General features: G+C 39.8%; 1 protein-coding gene across 3 annotated transcripts in view; it reads left to right on the forward strand.

Moving 5' to 3' along the window:
- Positions 1–23,529, forward strand: part of ULK2 (unc-51 like autophagy activating kinase 2) — a 212,393-nt gene that overhangs the window by 75,216 nt on the left and 113,648 nt on the right. For all 3 annotated transcript variants that reach the window (XM_075546767.1, XM_075546766.1, XM_075546768.1), the window contains one exon: positions 15,454–15,514. In XM_075546767.1, the coding sequence (XP_075402882.1) occupies positions 15,454–15,514 (61 nt within the window). The remainder of the gene's footprint in view (positions 1–15,453; positions 15,515–23,529) is intronic.

The raw sequence follows: 23,529 nt of genomic DNA on the forward strand, positions 1-23,529 counted from the left end.
GCCAAATCCATTCATATTATCTATGGTTTATACATTTCTTTGGTTCACTGTAGAGACATTATTATCATTTTATGATAGAGCATATTATCTGGGGCATGAGGTAATTCTGTTGAGTGGATAATTGAGTTAAAAGGTATAGAATTTAAAACACAGTAAAAAGGAAATTATGCCAGTATAGACCATCTTCAGACTGCAGTACATGAATTGTTGACTTGTACAGATTAAACTTTTAAGTGACTGGATACTATTTACACAAACAGTGGGAATTGGTGTTAGGGAAACACTTCACTATCACTTATTCACTCATTAGAACTATGCCTAGTAGATTAATGCATGTCATAAGAAGCAAGGGGGAGGCATTAAAATAGTAAATATATGATAGTCCTAGGCCACTTTTCCTTGGGTACCCTTAAAACAAGAGATCTAATCCAAAGACCTGTTAACATACTCCAATTCCATACCCTTGGGATAGCAGTTACCCACTTTTTCTCACACTAGGGTGTTTCAACTTTAAAGTCGAAGAGAGTATATTGGTTACCTAAATCTGCAATAGGTGAGTTTGAGGTAAATCCCAGTTCATATAGTTTGGTTTTCACATTGAATCCTTCTGGTGTGGCCTATGAAGGATGTTGTGTACCTATTGTAGACTACCTGGTTCACCAAGGATAGATAGAAACTTGGGCAAAGTGTCCATTGAGGAATACACTGCCAGGTGTATTTTCTCCTTGGGTTCTATATAAGTACTGTTAACTGTTAAGCGTTTTTGTTTTTTACCCCAATGGGAAGTTACTCCTCCTGGCTTACCCAGCAACAGAAATGGTATATCTTCCAAGAATACTTCTGAAGTGATATTCTCTATTTATTTTTTTAATCATTTTATTAGGGGCTCACACAACTCTTATCGCAATCCATACATATATCAATTGTGTAAAGCACATCTCTACATTCATTGCCCTCATCATTTTCAAAGAATTTGCTCTCCACTTAAGCCCTTTGCATCAAGTCCTCTTTTTTCCCCTCCCTCCCCGCTTTCCCCTCCCCCATGAATCCTTGATAATTTATAAATTATTATTTTATCATATCTTGTCCTGTCCTACATCTCCCTTCACCCACCCTTCTGTTGTCCGTCCCCGAGGGAGTAGGTCAGTTCCCCCTTTCCAACCCACCCTTCCTCCACCCTCCCAGTATCACCATTCACACCACTGGTCCTGAAGGGATCATCCACCCTGGATTCTCTGTGTTTCCAGTTCCTATCTGCACCAGTGTACATCCTCCAGTCTAAGCCAGATTTGTAAGGTAGAATTGGGATCATGATAGTGGGGGACGGGGGGGCGGGAGGAAGCATTTAGGAATTAGAGGAAAGTTGTGTGTTTCATCGTTGCTACATCACACCCTGACTGGCTCGTCTCCTTCTGGAGACACTTCTATAAGGGGATGTCCAGTGGCCTACGAATGGACTTTGGGTCTCCACTCCGCAGTAAACCCCTCATTCACTATGATATGATTTTTTGTTCTGATGATGCCTGATACCTCATCCCTTCGACACCTTGTGATCGCACAGGCTGGTGTGCTTCTTCCATGTGGGCTTTGTTACTTCTGAGCTAGATGGTTGCTTCTTTACCTTCAAGCGCTTAAGACCCCAGACACTACATCTTTTGATAGCTGGGCACCATCAGCTTTCTTCGCCATATTTGCTTATTCACCCACTTTGTCTTCAGCGATCATATCAGGGAGGTGAGCACACAATGATAAGATTTTTTGTTCTTTGATGCCTGAAAACTGATCCCTTCGGCACCTCATGATCACGCAGGTTGGTGTGCTTCTTCCATGTGGGCTTTGTTGCTTCTGAGCTAGATGGCCGCTTGTTTACCTTCAAACCTTTAAGACCCCAGACACTATATCTTTTGATAGGCGGCACCATCAGCTTTCTTCACCACATTTGCTTATTCACCCACTCTGTCTTCAGCGGTTGTGTCTGGAAGGTGAGCAATCATAGAATGCCAATTTAATAGAAGCTAGTATTCTTGCATTGAGGGAGTACTTAGTTGAGGCCAAATGTCCTTCTGCTACCTTGTTACTAAACTTAAATATATGCACAAAGATCTATTTCCCCTTCATCATATGTAAATATATTTGCATATGTTCATGCCTTTATTTAGACCTCTACAAATGGCCTTTGCCTCCTAGCTCTTTCCTCTATTTCCTTTGACTCTCCTCTAGTCCCATCTTCATTTGGGTTTCAGTAATTCCTCTTGGTTACATTATCCTTGATTATGCCCTACGTGGCCTCCTACACCACCGATTTGAATCACTTGTTGTTTCCTTGTCTCTGGGTTTGTTAACACCACTACCTTTCCCCTCACTTACCTCCCTCCCATGTCCCTCAGAACTGTTGGTCGCATTGTATTCTCCTCCAGATAGTTCATCCAGTATCTTATTTAGACAGACTTGCGGAGATAATAACTTGCACAAAAACAAGACAGAGCAAAACCAAACAACAATATACAACAAAACAACAACAGATCAATGACAAAATACAAAACAAGAAAGAAAAGCTTGTAGTTGGTTCAAGGACTATTTGTTGGCCTTTAGGAGTGTTTTTCAGTCCAGTCTGTTGGGACACCATGCATGCCCTGGCCCCAAAGTCCAACTTCAGCATTCCCTGGGGACCTTGCTGCTTCATTCCCTTGCTGTTCTGTTGCACCCCCTTAGTGTTTTGCCTTGGTGAGGCGGAATCATATCGGGTCCAATTCCCACACTGTGTCTCCAGTGATATTTTGTATTTCTATTAGGTCATACCAAAAATCACTTAATGCCTGATTGCAATGTTAAGTCTGAATGTAGGTGTTCTTAGCTTGATCCATCCATTATAAGATTTCCAATTGGCTTTTCATTTAATAGTTTGAGCAATACTGGTTTATGATTTCATTAGAGATTTTAAATGGTGCATTATTATATTATGTTGTTCTGTTATTAACTGGAATTGTTTTATTTAAACACTTCTATATATGCTTACCCTAAGGTAATTTTTTAAGTAATTTAAAGAATAATGAGTTTTAGTTCCTTAAAATCATCTGAAGGTAAATAATAAGGATTCCTTTTCTTAAGTATCAATTACAAACTGACATATTTTAATCCTTTGTCATTATTTTTGATGTTTCAATAGTCATGGCTTTGGATAGTGGGAGTTCTTCAAGGGATTTTGTGTTTTATTGATATAACCCTTCTAATCATTGACAGCTTCTTTACTTTCTAATTTTACATAATAAAGAAACACAATAAAATAAAATACACAGAAATAAATGCAAGATGAATTAAAGACCTATTACAGCCTTAGTTGTAAGCCATCATTTGTAAAACTAACCCTAATGACTATTAATTCAAATTAGTTTTTAGAGACCATGATCTGGATGCTAAAGCAGCTTATTCCCCAGGGTTGGTCATGATTTTTAGGGCTTTTCAGTGGGCAAAGCTAGGAACTGCATATATATGTAAGCATGTACATACATACATAATCAAGAGAAATATGCATGCCATCAATTCATACTGAAGCCTATTCACTTAAGAATCAGCTATGTTTTTAGTTAAATTTTGTATTTGTATCTCTAGTTAAACAAAAACTTTGTTCCTAGTAATATTAACATAATTATTTATAACTTTATATTATAATATCCATTTTGCTATACTCTCAAACTATTATGGTAAAAAGGTAAATATCTGTCTTACACATATCATAACTAAACTCCATTTTAAATCTTTTTGTGAATCTTTTTATCTATGAAATAATCTCTTTAGAGTTGTGTAAGTTACTGAGTTTTAAAAGTCATTATAAATAATTCACCTCTACAAGTAAGTGAACCAAATTGTAATATATTTGATTCTCACTGTTTTATTGTATATTTGATTTCTTGGTATTTAAAAATTAACTTTTTTAAAATCACTTCATTGGGCGCTTATACAATTCTTATCACTATCCATACATACATCCATTGTGTCAAGCACAAATGTACATTTGTTGCCATCATCATTCTCAAAACATTTGCCTTCTACTTGAACCCTTAATAACAGCTGCTCATTTTCTCTCTCCCTCCCCCCTCCCCCACCTCATGAAACCTTTATAATTCATAAATTATTATTTTGTCATATGTTACACTGTCTGTCGTCTCCCCCTGCCCTCTTCTCTGCTGTCCATCCACCAGGCAGAAGTCTATACATAGATTCTTGTAATCAGTTCACCCTTTCTACCCCACATTCCCTCCACCCTCCAGGCATCACCACTCTCACCACTCGTCCTGAAGGAGTCATCTGTCCTGGATTCCTGTGTTTCCAGTTGCTATCTGTACCAATGTACATCCTCTGGTCTAGCCAGATTTGTAAGGTAGAATTGGGATCATGAGAATGGTGGTGGTGGGGAAGCATCCAAGAACCAGAGGAAAGTTATATGTTTCATCGTTGCTACCCTGCACCCTGAATGGCTCATCTCCTCCCTACAACCCTTCAGTAAGGGGGTGTCTGGTTGGCTACCGATGGGCTTTGAGTCTCCACCCTGCACTCACCCACATTTACAATGATATGACTTATTGTTTCTTGATCCTTGATACCTGATCCCTTCAACAGCTCATGGTCACAAGGCTGGTGTGTTTCTTCCATGTGGGCTTTGATGCTTCTGAACTAGATAGCCACATATTTATCTTTGAACTTCCAAGACCCCAGATGCTATAACTTTTGATAGCAGGGCACCATCAACTTTCTTCACCACATTTGCTCATACACACGTTTGTCTTCATTGATCATATCAGGAAGGTGGGCTCCCACTAATATGATTATTAGTCTTTGATGTCTGCTAACTGGTCCCTTCTACACCTCATGGTTAAATAGGCTGGCATGCTTCTTCCATGTGGGCTTTGGTGCTTCTCAGCTAGATGACCGCTTGTTTATCTTCAGGCCTTTAAGACCCCAGATGCTTTATCTGCTAATAGCCAGGCACCATTAGCTCTCTTCACCACATTTGCCTATGTACAAGCTTGTTTTCAATGATCATATCAGGAAGGTGGGCACCCACTAATATGATTTTTAGTTCTCTGATGTCTAATAACTGGTCCCTTCTACATCTTGTGGTCAGACAGGCTGGTCTGCTTCTTCTCAGCTAGATGGCCACTTGTTTATCTTCAAGTCTTTAAGACCCCAGACACCATAACTTTTGCTAGCTGGGCACCATCGCTTTCTTCACCACATTTGCTTATGCACACCTTTTTCTTCAGCTACCATGTCAGGAAGGTGTGCATCAGGAATGCCAATTTAATAGAACAACATGCTCTTGCATTGGGTAAGTGCTTGAGTGGAGGCCCAATGTCCATCTGCTACCTTAATACTAAACCTATAAATATATGCACAAAGATCTGCTTCCTCGCACTCTTATAGAAATATATTTACATATGTACATTTGAGTCTTTAGACCTCTGTAAATACCCTTTGTCACCTAGTTCTTTCTTCTATTTTCTTTTACTTTCTTCTTGCCCCACTATCTTTCTCAGTCTTCATTTGGGTTTCAGTAATTTCTCTTGGTTACCTTGCCCTTAATGAATCCCTACCGTGCCTCTCACACCCTTCTTCCCACTGATTTTGGATCACTTCTTGCTCCGCTGTCCCTGGGTTGGCCAGTACCACCTCCTAACCCCCTTATGTCCCTCTCCCATATACCCCCAGAACCATTGATCCCATTGTTTTCTCCTCCAGACTATTTACCCAGTCTGTCTTATCTAGATACTTCTCTAGAAATAATTATATGCACCAAAAATCAAGCCATAGCAAGATAGGCGATGGGTGAGAACACAGCGATGACAATAAAAAAAGAAGCCAATTAACCATAGAAGAATAAATTAATTAAAAAATATATTAAAAAGAAAGAAAAACCTGGAAATAGATCAAGGTCTGATTTTTGATCTCTAGGCGTGTCCTTAAGTCAGGTCCAATGGGGTACCATGCTTTGGCCCAGAGTCTGTCCTTTGTATTCCCTCAGGGGCTCCCTGCTCTGCTCCCACATTTGCTCTGCCACATACTTTTACTGCTTTGCCTCAGTGTTTAGAGGGTCAGTCTGGTCCCGACACTGAGTCTCCAGTGTTGTCCCCCTTAGGGCCTGGGCTATCAAGGGACGGCATGTCTCATAGTGGGATCAGCCATACTGTCCACTCTGTCCATTGGCTGTTCTGAGGGGGATATCGTCCTCCAGGCTTGATGGACCATGATGTGCTCCACTCTCTTCCTCCCCCTTAATTTGTTCCCATTTGCTCTGATCAGACATGCCCCTCTCCCCTAGCTTCAGCTTCATAGCCATCTTCTCAAGTAAATTCTTCTGGGGTGAGGAGCAGTTGTCCACGTAGGTGGCACAGGGGCCAAACCATTGATGGCACACTGCATTCGTCTGGCACTGGCTTTATATTTGGTCTTTCTTTCCCTGTGGAGACACAAACAATACCCTCCCCTTGAGTGGGACAGTGCCCTATTCCCCCATCACACATCTTTTATTTTCTTTCCCCTTTCCTTTCTCCACCTCTTTTTTTTTTAGTTGCCTACCATATATACCCCTGGATTTGGTCTGGCCCCTGCCATAATACCTGGACCTCACCCCTGGAGTGTTTGTATACCGTTGTTTTTTTTCCCCTGTGCCATAGCCATATATATATATATTTACTTACCTCAGAAGACTCATGTTATCATGTTATACTTGTCCTTTGGTGCTTGGCTTACTTCACTTAGCATTATTTCCTCCAGTTCTTCTCATGCGGCGATATGCTTTATGAATTCATCGCTGCTTTTTAGCAATGCATAGTACTCCATTGTATGTACCACAGTTTTTAATCCAGTCATCTGTTGATGGGAATTTGGGTTGTTTCCAACTCCTTGCGATTGTGAACTGTGCTGCAATGAACATTGGAGCACAGATGTCTGGCCATGGTTTGTTTCTTGCCTTTTCTGGGTAGGGGGATTACTGGGTCATATGGTAACTTAGTTTTCATCTGAGAAATCACCAAATCGATTTCCATAGTGGCTGTACATACCTACAGGTCCTCCAGCAGTGGATGAGAGTTCCTATCTCACCACAGCCCCTCCAACACTTGCTGCTTTCTGACGTTTTGGATTGGGCTATCTTTGAGGGTCTTAGGTGTTATCTCATAGTTGTTTTGATTTGTAGTTATCTTATGGCTAATGATCGGGTACATTTTATTATATGTATATTGGCCATTCGGATTTCAGTCTGTGAAACTTCTGTTCAGGTTCTTTGCCCACTTCCTCAGTGGGCAATTAGTTTTTCTCTTATTGTAAGCTTGAAAGTATTGTAGATTTTAGTAAAAAGGCCTTTGTTTGATGTGTCATTGCTAGAGATGTTTTCCCAATCAGTGGACTTTCTTATTACTCTCTTGGTGAATTATTTCAATATACACAGGTGTCTTATCTCCAGTATATTCCACTTGTCTCTTTGTGACTCCTCTGTATTTGTATCCTTCCCTATTTCTGAAAGCCTATGTATTCCCTGTGCCAAGGTTCTCAGGTTTGTCCCAATTCCCTCCTTAACGGCCCTAATTGTTTGGGATTTTATCTAAGGTTGGTGATCCACCTTTTGTTTATTCTTGTGCATGGAGTGAAGTAAGGGTCTTGCTTCATTTTTCTGCAGGTAGATATCCCTTTTTTCCAGCAATATTTATTAAAGATGGCATCTGCTTTCCTTTTAATATTTTTGGGCCCTTATCAAAGATCTGTTGCCTATATGCTGATGTGTTTATTTCTAGGTCTTCAGTTCTTTTTCATTGGTCTGAATATCTGTCATTATGCCAGCACCACATTGTTTTAATTACTGTGGCCCTATAGTACGTGCTAAAATCAGGTACAGCAAGCCCTCCCACTTTGTCCTTCTTCTTGAGGAGTTCTCTTCTAATTCTGGGCTTCTTCCCCCTTCGTATGAAGTTGTTAATCTGTTTTTCCAGTTCTTTGAAGAAGGATGGTGGTATTCGTATTGGGATAGCATGGAAGTTAGATAGTGCCTTGGGAAGAACTGACATCTTTACTATATGGAGTCTGCCAATCCATGAGCATGGGATATTCTTCCATGTGTTGAGATCACTCTTGATTTCTTAAATAGTGTTTTATAATTTTCCTCATACAAATCTTTCATTTTTTTAGTCAGGTATATCCCTAGGTATTTCAATTTGTGCTTAGCAATTGTAAAGGGTACTATCTTTTAATTGTCTCTTCTGTGGTCTTGTCTGATGTGTAGAGCAGTCCAATAGACTTCTGTTTGTTAATTTTGTATCCTGCCACTCTGCCATATTCCTCTATTGCTTCCAGCACTCCACTTGTGGAGTTTAAGTGATCTTCAATATATAGAATCATATCATCTGCAAATAATGATAATTTTGCCTCTTCCTTCCCCAGCTGAACACTTTAATATCTTTCCTTTGTCTTACGTTGTTAGCTAAGACCTCCAGTACAATGTTAAATGGGAGTGGGGACAAGGGGCATCCTTGTCTGGTGGTTCCCTTTTTCAGTGGAATTGTTTTCATCTTTTCTCCATTAACTACCACATTAGCTGTTGGTTTTTCATATATGGATTGTATAATATTGAGGGATTTTCCTTCTATTCCTATCTTGTTAAGGGTCTTAAACAGGAATGCGTGCTGGATGTTGTTGAATATTTTTCCGTGCCTATTGATATTATCCTGTGGTTCTTATCATTTTTCCTGCCAATGTGGTGAATGATGCTGATGGTCTTTGGTATGTTGAACCATCTCTGCATCCCTGATATGAATCCCAGTTGGGCATGGTGAATTATTTTTTAATATGTTTTTGTATTCTGTTGGCCAATATTTTGTTAAAGATTTTTGCATCGATGTTGATTAGGGATATTGGTTTATAGTTCTTGATTCTTGTGGCATCTTTGCCCGCTTTAGGTGTCAAAGTTATACTAGCTCCGTCAAAGGAGTTTGGGAGTTTTGCTCTTTTTCTGCGTTCTGGAAGAGTTTGTAGAGAATTGGTGCCAGTTCTTCCCTGAATGCTTGGTACAATTCTCCTGTGATGCCATCTGGTCCAGGGGAATTTTTTTTGTAATCCCTTGATTATGTTGTCCATTTCTTCCATTGCTATGAGCCTGTTGAGGTTGTTGACATCCCTCTGGGATAGTCTACGTAGAGATTGTGTTTCCAAATATTTGTCCATGTCTTCCAAATTGTTGAATTCGTTAGAATATAGACCTTCATAGTACTGTGTAATTACTCTTTCAATTTCATTGGAGTCCATTATAATGTCCCCTGTTTCATCCCTCATCCTTTCAGATGTCATTTGCTCCTTCCTTTCTTTGGCGAGGTTAGCCAGAGGTTTGTCAATTCTGTTAATTCTTTCAAAAACCCAACTTTTGGTGGTATTAATTTTTTCCCATAGTTTTCTTGTTTTCTATCTCCTGTATCTTGGCTCTGGTTTTTATTATATCTATCCTCTTGCTATCAGTGGGGTTGTTCTGTTGACTCTGCTCTAATTGGTGTAAGTTTTGTTTCAGTATATCATCCATGATTCTCTCTTGTTTTTTAATGTGTTCATTTATTATTATCAGCCTTCCTCTCATAATTGCCTTTGCTGCATCCCACAGGTTTTGGTACGTCGTATTTTCATTCTCAGTGGTTTCTAGAAATTTTGTGATTTCATCTGTGATCTGGGTCAATACCTACTCCTTTTGCAATAGGAAATTGTTCATCCTCCAATTGTTTACCCTTGTTTTCTTCGCTGTCTTTCTGTTAATTTCCAGATTTATAGGGCAATGATCGGAGAGAGATGTCTGTACAACCTCTATGTACTTGAATTTACTCAAGTTGGCTTGTTGTCTATTTCCAAATATGTGTCATGTGGGCTTGAAAAGAATGTGAATATATTTGTATATGGGTGGAAAGCTCTGAACATATCAAGTAGTCCAGTTGTGCTCTTTAGAGCGGTAGTCTCCTTGTTGAGTTTCTTTCCCAATGATCTGTCTTTTTCAGAGAGTGGTGTATTAAAGTCACCAACTATAATTGTTGAGCCTGTAATTTCTTTTTTCATCTTGTGGAGTGTTTAAATTATGAATTTTGCAGGTCTCTCATTAGGTACATGTATGTTTATTAAGCTCACTGATTCGTGGTCTATTGCTCCCTTGAGCATTATATAGTTCCCTGCCTTGTCTCTTTTTATGGCCTGTATCTTGAGGTTCATTTGGTCAGATATTAAGTTCGATACACCTGCTTTTTTTGCCGTATCATTTCCTTGGTATATTTTTCTTCAGCCTTTAATTCTCAACCTGTTTTTGTCTTTACGCTTGAGATGAGTCTCCTGGAGGCAGCAGATCGATGGTTTATGTTTCCTGATCCAATTTGTTAGCCTCTGCCTTTTCATGCCTGAGTTCAGGCTGTAGATAGTCAGTGTTATTATATCCATCTGTGGACTTTGTCATGTCTTCTTGTACCCTTTATGTTGGATATTTTCCTATCTACCTATCTTATCCGCTTGCTTTGTGTGTGGTTTATGTTTCCCTTTTTTCCACTATTGAGCTGATGCTGTCCTGGGGACTGTTTACTCTCTGCCGCACTATGGGTGGAGTTGTTCTATGTGATAGTCTCTCATTTTCCCTCTGTGAGTGTTGATCTTCTGCCCATACTGGATTGGCAAGGATCATCTTTAGGGCTGGGTTTCTTCTTATGTATTCTTTGAGGTTGTCACTATGTCAGAAGACTCTTACTTCTCCATCTATCTTAATAAATAATTTGGCTGGGTAAAGTATTTTTGAGTTTGCGTTGTTTTCCTTCATTTTTTGGAGTTTATTATTCCATTCCCTCCTCTTCTGCATCGTTTCTGGTGATCCATCTCTACATACTCTTCATGGAGTACCTTTATACGTGACTGTTTGCTTTTCCCTACCTGCTCCTATCATCTCCTTTTCCTCATAGTTGGATAATTTGACAATTACGTGTCTTGGTGATTTCTTCTTGGGATTCAGTCTGGCTGATGTTCTTTTAGCCTCTCCAATGGTTGCCTGATTTTCATTTATTAAGCTAGGGAAGTGTACCTCTAAGAATTCCCTTGCTATTTTCGCTGTTGAGTTCTTTTTGTGTGTGTCTTGTTCTGGTAGTCCAATTATTCTAATATTGTTCCTTTTCATAGCATCAGACATGGCTCTCAGGTTTTCCTCAGCTTCTTTGATTGTCTTCTTTGACTGTTTTCCCATTTGCTGAGGTCACTGGTGCGATTCTCTGCCCCCTAAAGCTATTTGGCAAGGTCTGTCAAATTGTCACTGGATTTTGTTATTTCATCCCTTAACTCTTATATTTCCCTTTGGTGCTTTGCCTTTAACTCCTATATCATTTCATCTTTTTCTGCATTGCTTCCCTTATATCCTTTATGCATTCAAGCAGCATTTTTAGATTTTCTTTTTATGGCAGGCAGGTCAATATCTGCTTCTTCTATGCCCATCATTAGGTTTATGACTTCTTCCCAAATTGTCTTCTGTTTCTCATGCTTTTTCGTTGAAGCTGTTAGAACTGGTTGCTGTTTACATGTTGTTTTTAAGTAGTCTGGAGCCATCTTCCTGAGTCAAGGCGCCCTGGACTCTCTCTTGGGGGGTTCATATGAGTACTTCTATGAACTGCCTGCCGGTAGCTGTACTGAGGGGTCAGGCTATCGCTATATCTTCCTGTAGTTTCACTCTTATCCTAGCCATCCTGTATTCAGTTACTTGGAATGTGTGTTGGATATTCTTCTCACATGACACTGATCAGGTTGTGGTGGACCCGCAAGGGCATTGCTTCCCTGGCCGATCTCTAAGTAGGCTTCACAGTTCTTGGAGCAACTCGGCTGGCCTGTGGTATTTTTCTCTGCAACTATAGTGCTGAGGAAGGTGTGTGGGTATACCCTCCTTGTAGAGCTCTTTAGCTGCAGGAGAATTACCGTAGAAGAGAGCTCACCATGGAGGTTGGGTAGATATTCCCACAGTAGCGTGGAACCCCACAAGTGATGGTCAGGTGTTTCCCCCAGTCACTTGTAGGGCCTCAGGATTTAGGCTGGGAAAACTCCCACTTTTTGTAGTGGAGAACCCCCTGCTGCTTGGTGTGTGGAAGAAGACCAGCGTGAATTCTCCAGATGCTTTCCAAGCCATTAAATGCAGTTTGGAGTGCCTCCACTTGGGCGTTCAGAGTTTCCCTATGTAGAGGGGAGTGGCCTGGAGGCTGCTAATGGCTTGTGACAGGAAATAGAGTAAAAGGAGAGGAAAAGTGAGAAAGCAGAAGATAGACTAGAGCAGTAATTTCAAGCAAAAAGACACCCACTCACACCCAGACAACTAAAATGCATACAGTAAACAAAAAGTGAAAACAGTAAAAAAAGAAAACATCTTAAAAGGAGAACTAAATCTGTTGCGTCTGTGTTATGAAATAGAGAAGAGTTAGAAGAAGAGGAGGAAAGAAGAAAACGTGAAAGAAGAACACACACAAAAAGAAGAGAAAAGGGAGAAGGAGAGAGAATTTTTTAAACAGTTAAAGAAATAGCTGATCCTGTGCTGTGCTGTGTGTAGCTCTGACTCGTCCTGTGTGCAGCACTGTCTTAAGTGTCAGGCTGCCCACTGGGAAGACAGGGTTGCCCTAGGCATAGTGTAGGGGTCTACGAATCAGCAGTGGCATGTGAAAGGAATGAGAGGGAGCAGAGAGAATCATACAAACAGAGAGAAGTAAGGAGAACAAAGACATAAAGAGAAACGAAAGAAAAAGAGAATAAAGAGAAAGAAGGGGAGAAAATCCCAATTGTGTTCAGTAATATTGGCTCTGATGGTAAAGAGGGAGGAGAGAGTGAAGGAGGAAATAAAGAATAAATCCCTGGTTGCTTGGATGTTGGGCCAGAGAGGTTTAGACCCTGCTCTACAATGGCAGGTTGGTGTGCCCTTTTAATGTCGGGATCCAGTGCTGCTGGGCAAAATAGCCCTAGAGTTCTGAGGGAGCTTGACGAGATCACCTTAGAAGTCGGAGGTTTTCTCAGCAGCACAGTGTGGTGTGGATCTTTGTCCCAGCTGCCTTGTGTGGTGTACAGCACTCCCACAGAGGGCAGGCTGAAGTTTCTCTTGCTATTTTGGTTGATTTGCCTTAAGCAGAGTGTAGTGACATAGAAGCCAGTAGTGCCATATGATAGGAGAGAGTGGGAGAGAAGAGGAGAAAGAGGGAAAAATTAAACAAAAAAACAGAGGGAAAAGGAAGACAGAAAAAAAAAACCTCAACAGGAACCTGACCTCGTTGAGACTGAGTGCTATGGGAGAGATAGAAAGGCTAGTGAATAGAGAAGAAATAGAGTAGTAGATAAGGAGATAACAGACTTGATTACCTGTCCATGAGGCTGGCAGAGTTCCAACTCTTCCTCAAGGTAGCGGGGTAGTGTACCTGTGTGATTTAGGGTCCACAGATGCTGTGTGGGATTACTTCAAAGGCAAGATCGCACCTGTGGCTAGGTGTCAGTTGAGTGCTGGAGTTTGCTGATGTACCTGGCTTGTGCTATATGTAGCACTGCTGCAGGGGCAGTGTAGTGGGGGGGGGGGTTTGGGGTGTTCCCAAAGCCTTGTCTAGGGCCCCAGGACAGTCAGGGCCTTCCCAGCTATGTGTAGAGTCAGAGAGGGAAGCTGGGCTTATTGTCCTATCTAGTCTCCTCTTGCTTACTAAATCTGATGATTTTATTTATTTATTTTTTACCCCTGTGGCCAGTTAGAATAAAATCAAATGAAATTGTCTCCCACAGTCTCTGTGCTGCAGCTCAGTGCTATTTAAAGCTGACACTTGCTACAGCAGGTCTTTGTTATGCAAAAGAAGCCAGGCCCTATTGCTGAGTTCTGGCATTCTTAGCTATGTTTCTTCTTGTGCTGATTTAAATGTTAAGGGCCTCCTGCCTATGTGCTCCTTGAAGTTGATCAACCAGACTTGAGTTTGAGTTTTAAACCAATAATATATATTTCACCCTCTTTTTTTATTATGCTTGTGATGTGCTCCAATTTGGGGGCGGTCAGGCTGACCCCCTTAGTGGGAGATCCAGCTTATCAGGGGGTTGTTCTTTTCTCGGCCAATTGGAACTAAATTCGCTCCCTGGACTCCGGACTTTCTGCCTATTTTCTCCCACATCGTGATCTACTTGAGGTAAATATATGTTTTTCCTTCTACTCTAAATTATGGCTACCCACCTCTACCACTCCCCAGGCTGTGAACTCAAGGCAGCCAACCACACGGAGAGCTCCAGCGTGGGGTTCCCATAATGTCTGGGATTCTGTTCCCTCTTGGGCAACCTCCTGCAGAAATTGCTGTTCCCAGCTCGGGCGCAGCTGGCGTCTGTGGGCTCACCAAAGCTAGAGCACTTTAGAGCATTCTTGGTTTGCTTTGTGAGTGGAAATCCCACTCAAAAAGGGGTTCAGGGGAGACCCTGGTACCCTAGTTCTAATTTCAGGACTCCACCTCCCTGTTTCCTTCACCTTACCTCTCAATTTTCTGGTCTAGTAGCAGGAGCTCTATAGACGGGTGAGTCCTATCAAGTCGCCATTTTACCCCAACTCCAACTTTGTTTTAATTTTAGTTTCAAACTCAACCTATTTTCTCTGTTCCCATATAGGCAACTATCCTGTTGTATATACATTAGCAGTACAGTTTTACAATTAACTTTGAATTATTTATTATTGGCCATTACTGTTAAACTTCACATTAACACATACTACATCCCTTTTCATTCATATAGGGCAGTGTGATCCACTGGAAATAACAATGATAGAGAATGAGTGGTGTCTCTAAATTCTGAGTTGTGCTCTAATCACATATACTAATGACATAGGGGTAGGTAGACATGTGTGCTAACTCGGTACAAGAAGTACAGCTTCTATTAAATCTGAATCAGTAACACACCTCTTAGGTATATGTTTTGTACTAATATGCAGGAAGATGTTTATACAGTCTCACTATATAGATCCAGACTTTTTAGTTACATAGTAAGTTCTTTTGATAGATGTGTTCCTAAAAAATAACGGTGCAATACATTTGTGTAATGAAAACTACAGATCTTATAGGCAAATAGCATTTAGGGGCACAATGCTTAATAACTTTGTTAGTGGTACATTAAAAAAAGAATCTGATGAAATGTAAACCGTAAAGAAATAGATAAATATTACAATAAATATGGTACTTAACTTTAAGAATTAAAGTTTACTTATAAAAATGGGCATAGAAGGGGTTGGGAGTACAGCTATGCATTTTGCTGGGTGCAGCTTTTGTGTGTTTGCATATTGTTTCTCATGGACAAAATCACAGCATGAGCAAATGCTGCATTTGTGTTGTACTCAGATTATTCTCTAATAATAAGTATTGGGAAAAATTCTATTTCTTAAGCATGCAATATAAGAGAACTCACCATATTTTTCTTTTTCTTAAGATGATATGCCTATGGGAGCCACTGCCAGACATGCTTCAAATGAATTCTTGGTTTATGGAGGGTATGTTCACATGATTTTCCTAATGTTGGGAATTGTGTTATGGAATTTGATTGTATTCTTGATTCTAACATTTATTTTGTTTGTTTCATAATTTACCTTTTTTTAAAAAATGAAATATTTCATGCAAAGTATGGAGAAAAGCAAGGTATAAAGACTATACAGTCATGATTATACAGTCATCCTTCCACTTGGTTAGATGGTAACATTTTGCCTTGTTAACATTTTTTAAGGAAATAAAAGATTATAAAACAATTTACAGTACCCTGGTATTGGTACAACAATAGATACATAGACCAACTGATCAGAACAGAAAACCCAGACAGAAATGCATCAGCCTACAAAGGACCTAGAAATATCCCATTGGAGAAAGATAGCCTCTTCAACAAAAGGTGGTGGACATACAGGATTTCCATATGCAGAAGAATGAAATAAGACCCTTATCTTTTCCCATGTCCCAAAACGAATTCAAGATGCATTTAGAACCTAAATGTAAACCCCAACGCTCTCAGGATCAAAGAGAAGGCTGGAATAAACTGAAGGGCCGTATTGCAGGGCATACATAAACTACAGCAGAATACAACATAGATCAATGGGATATGCTGAAATTACATCACTTAAGCTCATTGAAAGACTTTATCAGGAGAGTGAAACGAGAGGCCAATGACACATCGAACAAAGGGCCAATGACCAAAATATACAGAACTGCACAACAGCTCAATAAGAAAATAACAAGAGTCCCAATTAAGAAATGGGGAAAAGACATGAATAGACTGTTCATCAAAAATGAAGTACAAATGGCTAACAAACACATGAAAAAATACTCATGATCACTAAACATCAGGGAGATATAGATTAAAACCATAATGAAATACCACTTTATACCCACTTTGCTAGCCCAAATTTAAAAAATCAAAACAAGTGCTGGAGAAGATTTGGAGCAACTACAACTCGTATACAATGTTGGCGGACTTGTAAATACATACAGCCGCTATCGAAGATGATATGGTGATACTTAAAGCAACTGGAAGTTGAAGTCCCATATAATCCAGCAATATCACTATTAGACTCATACCCTAAGAAAGAAGACACACAATAGGAGTTGATGTATGTTCTGCCATGTTTATAGCAACACAGTTGACAATAGCAAGAAACTGGAAACAACCCACATGCCCAGCAGTAGAAGAATGGATAAAGAAACTATGGTGTACACACACACACAGAATACTATGCATCCCTAAAAAAGTGATGAAAGCATGAATACCGCATGACATGGAAGGACTTGGAAATCATTTTGCTGAGAGTGAAGTAAGTCAATCACCAAAGGACAAATAATTGTATGAGTTCACTAGTATAAGAAATACCAATTAAATCTTAGGGACCAATTTCTGACAAAAGGGGAGAAGGCCGTGAACCATACATTTCCCTTTTACGCACCTCATAAGAGCCACCTAGAAGGAGGAAACCTCACATTATCTGGGGCAACTGTTTTCAACCTGTGGGTTGTGACCCCTGGGGGGGCAAACGATCCTTCCATTGGGGTCACCCGATTCATAACAGTAACAAAATTATAGTTATGAAGTAGAAACAAAAATAATTTCATCATTGGGGGGTCACCACAACATGAGGAACTGTATTAAACGGTCACAGCATTAGGAAGGTTGAGAACCACTGGTCTGGGCTCATTTCTTCAAGATGAGGGAAATGGGCGAATACCATCCACTTGAGCATCAGACAAGGCTGGGACAAATCAATGAGCCCCCCACAGGAATGGAAGGAAAATCTTGCCAAAAATCAAGCCCAAGAACAGAGGAGAGTAGCATCTGCATTTTGGAGAAGACACTGATATTTCTGTTGGTGAGTGTGGTGGGTGACTGGGGAGAAGGAACCTCACATTGGGAAGGTTTGCTATACAATGATTGTAGAGAACCTAGGTCACAATGGACCAGATTTCCTGCACCCAGGTAGACACTATGAATACGTTTCTACCCAACCCTCAATGAATCACGCCATGGACTAAATACCATGATGACTTTGGACACTGACCTTGCAGGAACCATGGCATAACCCAGGGACTATACCACGACTTAACATAGAGGCCTGACAGAATGAACTGAGTCCTGCCCCAAAGATACCTGCATCCTTGGGCTGAGTACTGAGGTACTCAGATGGGAGAAGAAGCAGAGAGTGGCCACCCTGGACCTGTGGAAATGGCAGTCATGGGACCTCGGTGGGGAACCCCTGACTTAGTGGGTGTCTAATTGAAAGGGACCCAAAATCACCATATATTTAGTACCTTGATGTTCCCTTCACAGTGACATGACAGGTTTTGATCTGTTGGACAGGATCTGACCTTGGAAGAACTGATCCAGGACATTTCCCTGTTACCAACCTCCATTTCCCTGTTACCAACATTTCCCTGTTACCCATGCTTAGGGTAAACAGAGCTCACTTGAATGGGAGATTGAACTGTGTGGAGCAACAACTCAGTGGAATACTACTTGCATAAACTCATTACCAACTGTGTCTAGAGTGCTGTGTCATTGGGAAAATTGATGTTACCAGTGCAATTGCCTTATACCCTGGGCAATGATTGATAATATTGTATATTTATGTTTCTATGGGTTTTTGTATTCCTGCCTTGTTATGTTGTTGTCTGCTAATTGGTTTGTTGCTGTTCTTGGAGTAGTTCTTAGGGGATTAGGATATTGACTTAATACAACCGCCAAAGTAAGCCTGAGTCACGCATATCCCAGGGACAAGCAGATGGATTCTGGGCCCCCACTTAACTCTACCCCCAATCTAAGAACAATTAGTTCTGATAACATAGTTCTGCTCGATACTGACTTTCATGAAATCATCACTGAAGATAAGAGTGCTACTGCAAAGTGTGGTGAAGAAAGCAAATGGTGCCTGGCTATCAGTCAGTACTGTCTGAGTATTACAGGCTTGTATTCAAGCAAGTAGCCATCTAAGCAGGAAGTCAACTAAATCCACATGGAAGAAATACACCAGCTTGTGTGATTCTAAGGCGACAATAACAAAATTCAAAAATGACAAAGGGAGAAGTATCACAGCCTTAATTGTGAACTCCCAGTTTGTAGAAGGCTGTGGAGGACAGTAGGAACCCCAAATTGGTCTGCAGTGTCTCTAGTCAGATTCAGCCACTGGCAGTTCTCCTCTAGACACAGGCAAGGGTCTTGAACAGCTTTACTATCAGAGATCATTGTTATCAAACTTGATTCATGTTCAGTTGATGACCTCCCTCTTGACTCAACCTAAAATTGTTCTAGGTGCTAGTATTTCTTACTTGCTCCATGGAAAAAATTTCTTTCCTGCCCTTTTAAATACTGATGGTGGTCTTTTCTTTTTTATGAATCATTTGTATTATTATTTTATCCTTACCACTTTATTTTGTTTCTCTTACTGTTTCTGTTTGGTTCTCTAGTTGGTGAATCAAGGAAGGAGTTGATGCATAGAAATAATAATCGATGGATGGTTTTAGGGGAGTAGAGGTGGAAGATAGAGAGAGTGAGGGAGTTGGGGGAGCAAACAAAGTCGGCGGGAGAGCATAAGGAGCACTAGAACTGATGGTAATTACGCAACTCATTTTAAAAGCGATTTAGCTATGGGGTGCAGAATGTTCTAAAATTGACTGAGTAATATTATTCAATTCCCCTTTATATGATTGAATTATTATGATATGTTGATTATGTAAAAACTAAAAATTAAATTTAAAAAATCATAACCTTATATATATTCATATATTTTAATAGCCCTATAGGACTGGGCAAAACTGTCACTTTTGGTTTCTGAGACTGTTTTAAGGGAGTAGAAGTAAGTCCTATCAGCCCAATTTGTAACAACTGTGCCACTAGGGATTAACCCGTGTGTGTGTGTGTGTGTGTGTGCATAATTAAATGATAATGGAATTTTCCCACTCAAAACCACTCAAAATCAAAACCAAACTCACTGTCATTGAGTTGATGCCAACTCATAGAGATCCTACAGGACAGGGTAGAACTATTATTTCTTCAACTCTGCTTTATTCACTGTCCAGCTTTCATATGCATATGAAGCAGTTAAAAATGCTAAGTAACATCTTTGCTTTTAACACTTTAGTCTTCATGGTAGATTTGCTCAGTGAAATGTCTTTGAGTTTCTTGGCTGCTTTTTCCACAGATGTTGGTGTGACTCCATATAAAATGAAATCCTTAATAACTTCATACTTTTTTTCATTATTGAATGTTCTATTGGTCAAATTTTGAAGATTTTTGTTTTCTTTACATTGATCTCTAATGCATTCTGAAAGTTGTAGGCTTTTATCGTCATCAGTAAGTGTTTGAAGTTTTCTTGGCTTTCACCAATGTTGTGTTAATTCTGTATACCAGATTGTTAATGAGTCTTCCCTCAAATCCTGATGTCCTATTCTTCTCCATGTAGTCCCATCTTCCTGATTTACTTGTTCAATCTGCATATTGAATTAAGTATGGTAAAGGGCTACAATTCTGACACACTTTTCTTGATTTTGAAACATGTGATATCCCCTTGGCCTATGTACAGGTTCCACATGAGGACAAAGAAATGTTCTGGAATCCCAGTATAAATAGAGAATATGATATGCATTCATTTGTACCTAGACAAAAAATAGGCATGCATATAAGAGTTATGTCAGTATTTTAAAAACTGAGTGACGCGAGTCATTGATAGAGGTCATTTACTTAGTACACGAGGGCCATTATCTTTGAGTGGGTTGCTATTTTTTGGTTGTCTCCTTCCATAACCTCTTGTTTGGACCCTTTACCTGTTATTCATACAACTATGAGGGCCTATACACCAAATGAGGTCTTTATTTTCTGTTACTGATAGGCCTCTGAATAATTGACAGCTTGTCTCCTAGCTGCCTTTTCCTTTCGTACCGCAACTTTGTGAACATGTGCGTGCAGATGTGATTAGGCATTTGAGTTCAGGCATCGGGCTTCAGGAAGATCTTGTATGTGCACATTCCTTTCCTTTTCCTCGGCTCATTTTCTTTCTTACATCCAAGCCATCTCGGTCCTTTGTTACCTTCTATATTTCTCTATCTATGTATCTATGTATCTATGTATCTATCTATCTATCTATCTATGTATCTATCTATCTATCTATCTATTCTAGTTTTCCCAAAGCAAAGAGGAATCAAGTGGTGATCTGGTAGAGAGACTGTGAATTTGAAGAAACAGTCATACAATCACCTAGTCTTTTATTTTTCCTCTTGTATTTTTGTCTTTCTCACAGCAATGTGGCAGTGCACATAATTACATGTGACAATGTTACTATGTGGCCATAGTGCTTAGTTTTTTCTATGTAGAAAAGTTATTATTCCACATAGAATAAAGATGACTTTCCATAGAGAGGCTCTTCTGCACTACCTAATTTGGTTGGGATGAGGAAGATTTACTGGAGACTAGGACCTTCCTTCTTCTTTCCATGGGTTCAAGGAGTTGGGTGATGGTCATACATGGGTGTTAATTTAAGGTTAGGTAGAACCATGGCTGTAGTGATCTTAGTTCCCGGAGGAAGACTCTTAAAATTCTTCCTGAACAAATTGCTAAAACCTGCCCATCCATTGTTCACCTTTTGAGATGGGGGCTGGGGTGTGGGGTGCAAATGTACTAACTAGAGAATCCAGCAAGTTGCTTGGGATTCCCAGAGAGAGGTGCTTTTAATTATGAGGTTGCTAAGATTACTTCTTGTTGTCTACTGCCAGGTCAACCCACAACTAATGTTGACTCCATGCCATGTACAATACAATAAAATACTGTGGCCCATCATCATCCCCATAAGTAGTGCAGCTGAACTATTATGATCCACGGGGTTTTCATTGGCTAATTTTTAAAAGTAGATCACCAGATCTTTCTCTCAAGTCTGTGTTAGTCGAGAAGTTCTGTTGAAACCTGTTCAGTATCATAGTTATACATAGGTCTCCGCTGACAAATGGTGGTAGCTGATCATGAGGTACGTTGGCCAGGAATCAAATCCCAGGCTTCCATGTGGAAGGTAAGAATTCTAACCACTGAAACATTAGTGCCCCCAAGTTTACATGTTAGGAATCCTTTATCTAGGTTTTAGCTGCAGCATAGTGTGCTTTATGGCCTTAGCACCTCCCATTTCAGTCTGGCCAAGTAAAGGTCTTGGACACAAAAGATCTCTGTAAAGAGGCTGGAAATAGGCTCTTTCACCTTTTCCTAATCCCATCTACTACTCGTGTAAGCCTCCCCCCTGTTCTGGGCACACCGTAACTTTTTTGTTTCTTGCACCTACTCGGCATCATTGGGTACCGAGCTACCCTACTCTGTTCCTGGAGGGGCTGGAACGGGATCTCTTGATTACACCAATAGAGGAATGAGCACAGACATTTGCATGTACTGGCAATATGTGTCATGATCCTTTTAACAAAGGGAAGCTGGTATCCATTAGTGAAGCTGGTTTTACTCTCTTCTATGCAAGTAAAGCATTTCCAATGCTCTATTGGAATTTATGTGTGTGGCCTTTTGTTGGTGACCTAAAACCCTGGCTGATTTTAACTTCCTTTTTTGTGATTAACAAGTATCCAAAATATATCAGAACTTGACAGTATGTAGTTAAAAAAAACCCTTCATATACTTACTTAAATATGTATTTATTCATTAAATTAAAACATTAGAAAAATAATCAATTGTACAGTCTCATGTTGACATTTGATGTATTTGCTGTCAGGTATGTTACTGAGGAATTTAGACTCTCAGATTTGTGAGATGTTTTAGGTTATTGGCACCAGAGTTGATAAGTAAAGGCTTATTTTGTAACGGTATTAAATTTTGAGTTGTAGGTGTTTTATTTTGTTTTCTACTTTCCAGAGTATAGATAAGCTCATAGATATTGAAAGTATAAAAATATAAATCATGCTATTTAGAGATAATGGAAATACCTAAGTGAAAAAAAACACAATAGAAGCACTTCTCAGTTAGGTAGTATATTCACTTGGATATAAATAGCAGGGTACTGAGTAACAGTGCTCTTCAACACTAACAGTTCAGTATTTTCACATCTAGGGAACTCAAAATATGCAGTCATTGCCTTTATTTTTATTATTTTTTTGTAGTTAAAAACTTGTTAAGTATTTCTAATTCTTCACTTTTCTTGACTTTTTCTTTATGATTCCAAGGTAGTGTTTGAAGCAATAGCAAGAAAACCCACATTCTGGGCAGGGAGAAAGAGGAGTAATGAAAATAGTAACTTAACCAGATATATCACTAACCCCCATAAAAATCAAACTGATTGCCACCAAGTAGATTGCAGTTCGTGGGGTCACCAACCCATGTGTTTCAATAGAATTGTTCTCTACGGGATTTTCAATGACTGTGTTCAGAAGTAGATCACCATGCCTTTCTTTCATGATGCCTGTGGGTAGATTTGAACCTGTAAAATTTTGGGTCAGATTATAGTTTAATGTAAAGAAAACTATAATTCTCACAATTGGACTAGTTGGTAACATCATAATAAGTGGAGAAATGGTTGAAGTTGTCCAGAATTTTGTCTTACTTGGATTAACAGTCAATGCTCATGGAAGCAGAAGTTAGGAGATCAAAGGACACATTGCATTGGGTAAATCTGCTACACAGAGTACCTTAAAATGTTGAGTAAGGATGTTCTTTTGAGGATTAAGGTGTGTCACCTAAGCTAACTTTCAATAGCCTCATATACATGTGAAAATTGCACACTGAATAAGAAAGACGGAAGAAGGATGGATGCAATTGAATGATGGTGCTGGCAAAGCCTCTTGAAAGTACCATGGACGACTGCCCAAAGAACAGACAGATCAGTTTTAGAATTAGTACAGCCAGAGTGCCCTTTAGAAACAAGGTTGGTGAGACTTAGTCTCGTATTCTTTGGACATATTATCAAGAGAGACTAGTCCCTGGACAAGGACATTGTGTTTGGTAATGTGGAAGGGCAGTGAAAAAGAGGAAGATCCTCGACAAGATGGATTGACTCAG

The sequence above is a fragment of the Tenrec ecaudatus genome, chromosome 4 (assembly GCF_050624435.1).
Source record: "Tenrec ecaudatus isolate mTenEca1 chromosome 4, mTenEca1.hap1, whole genome shotgun sequence".
NCBI lineage: Eukaryota > Metazoa > Chordata > Mammalia > Afrosoricida > Tenrecidae > Tenrec > Tenrec ecaudatus.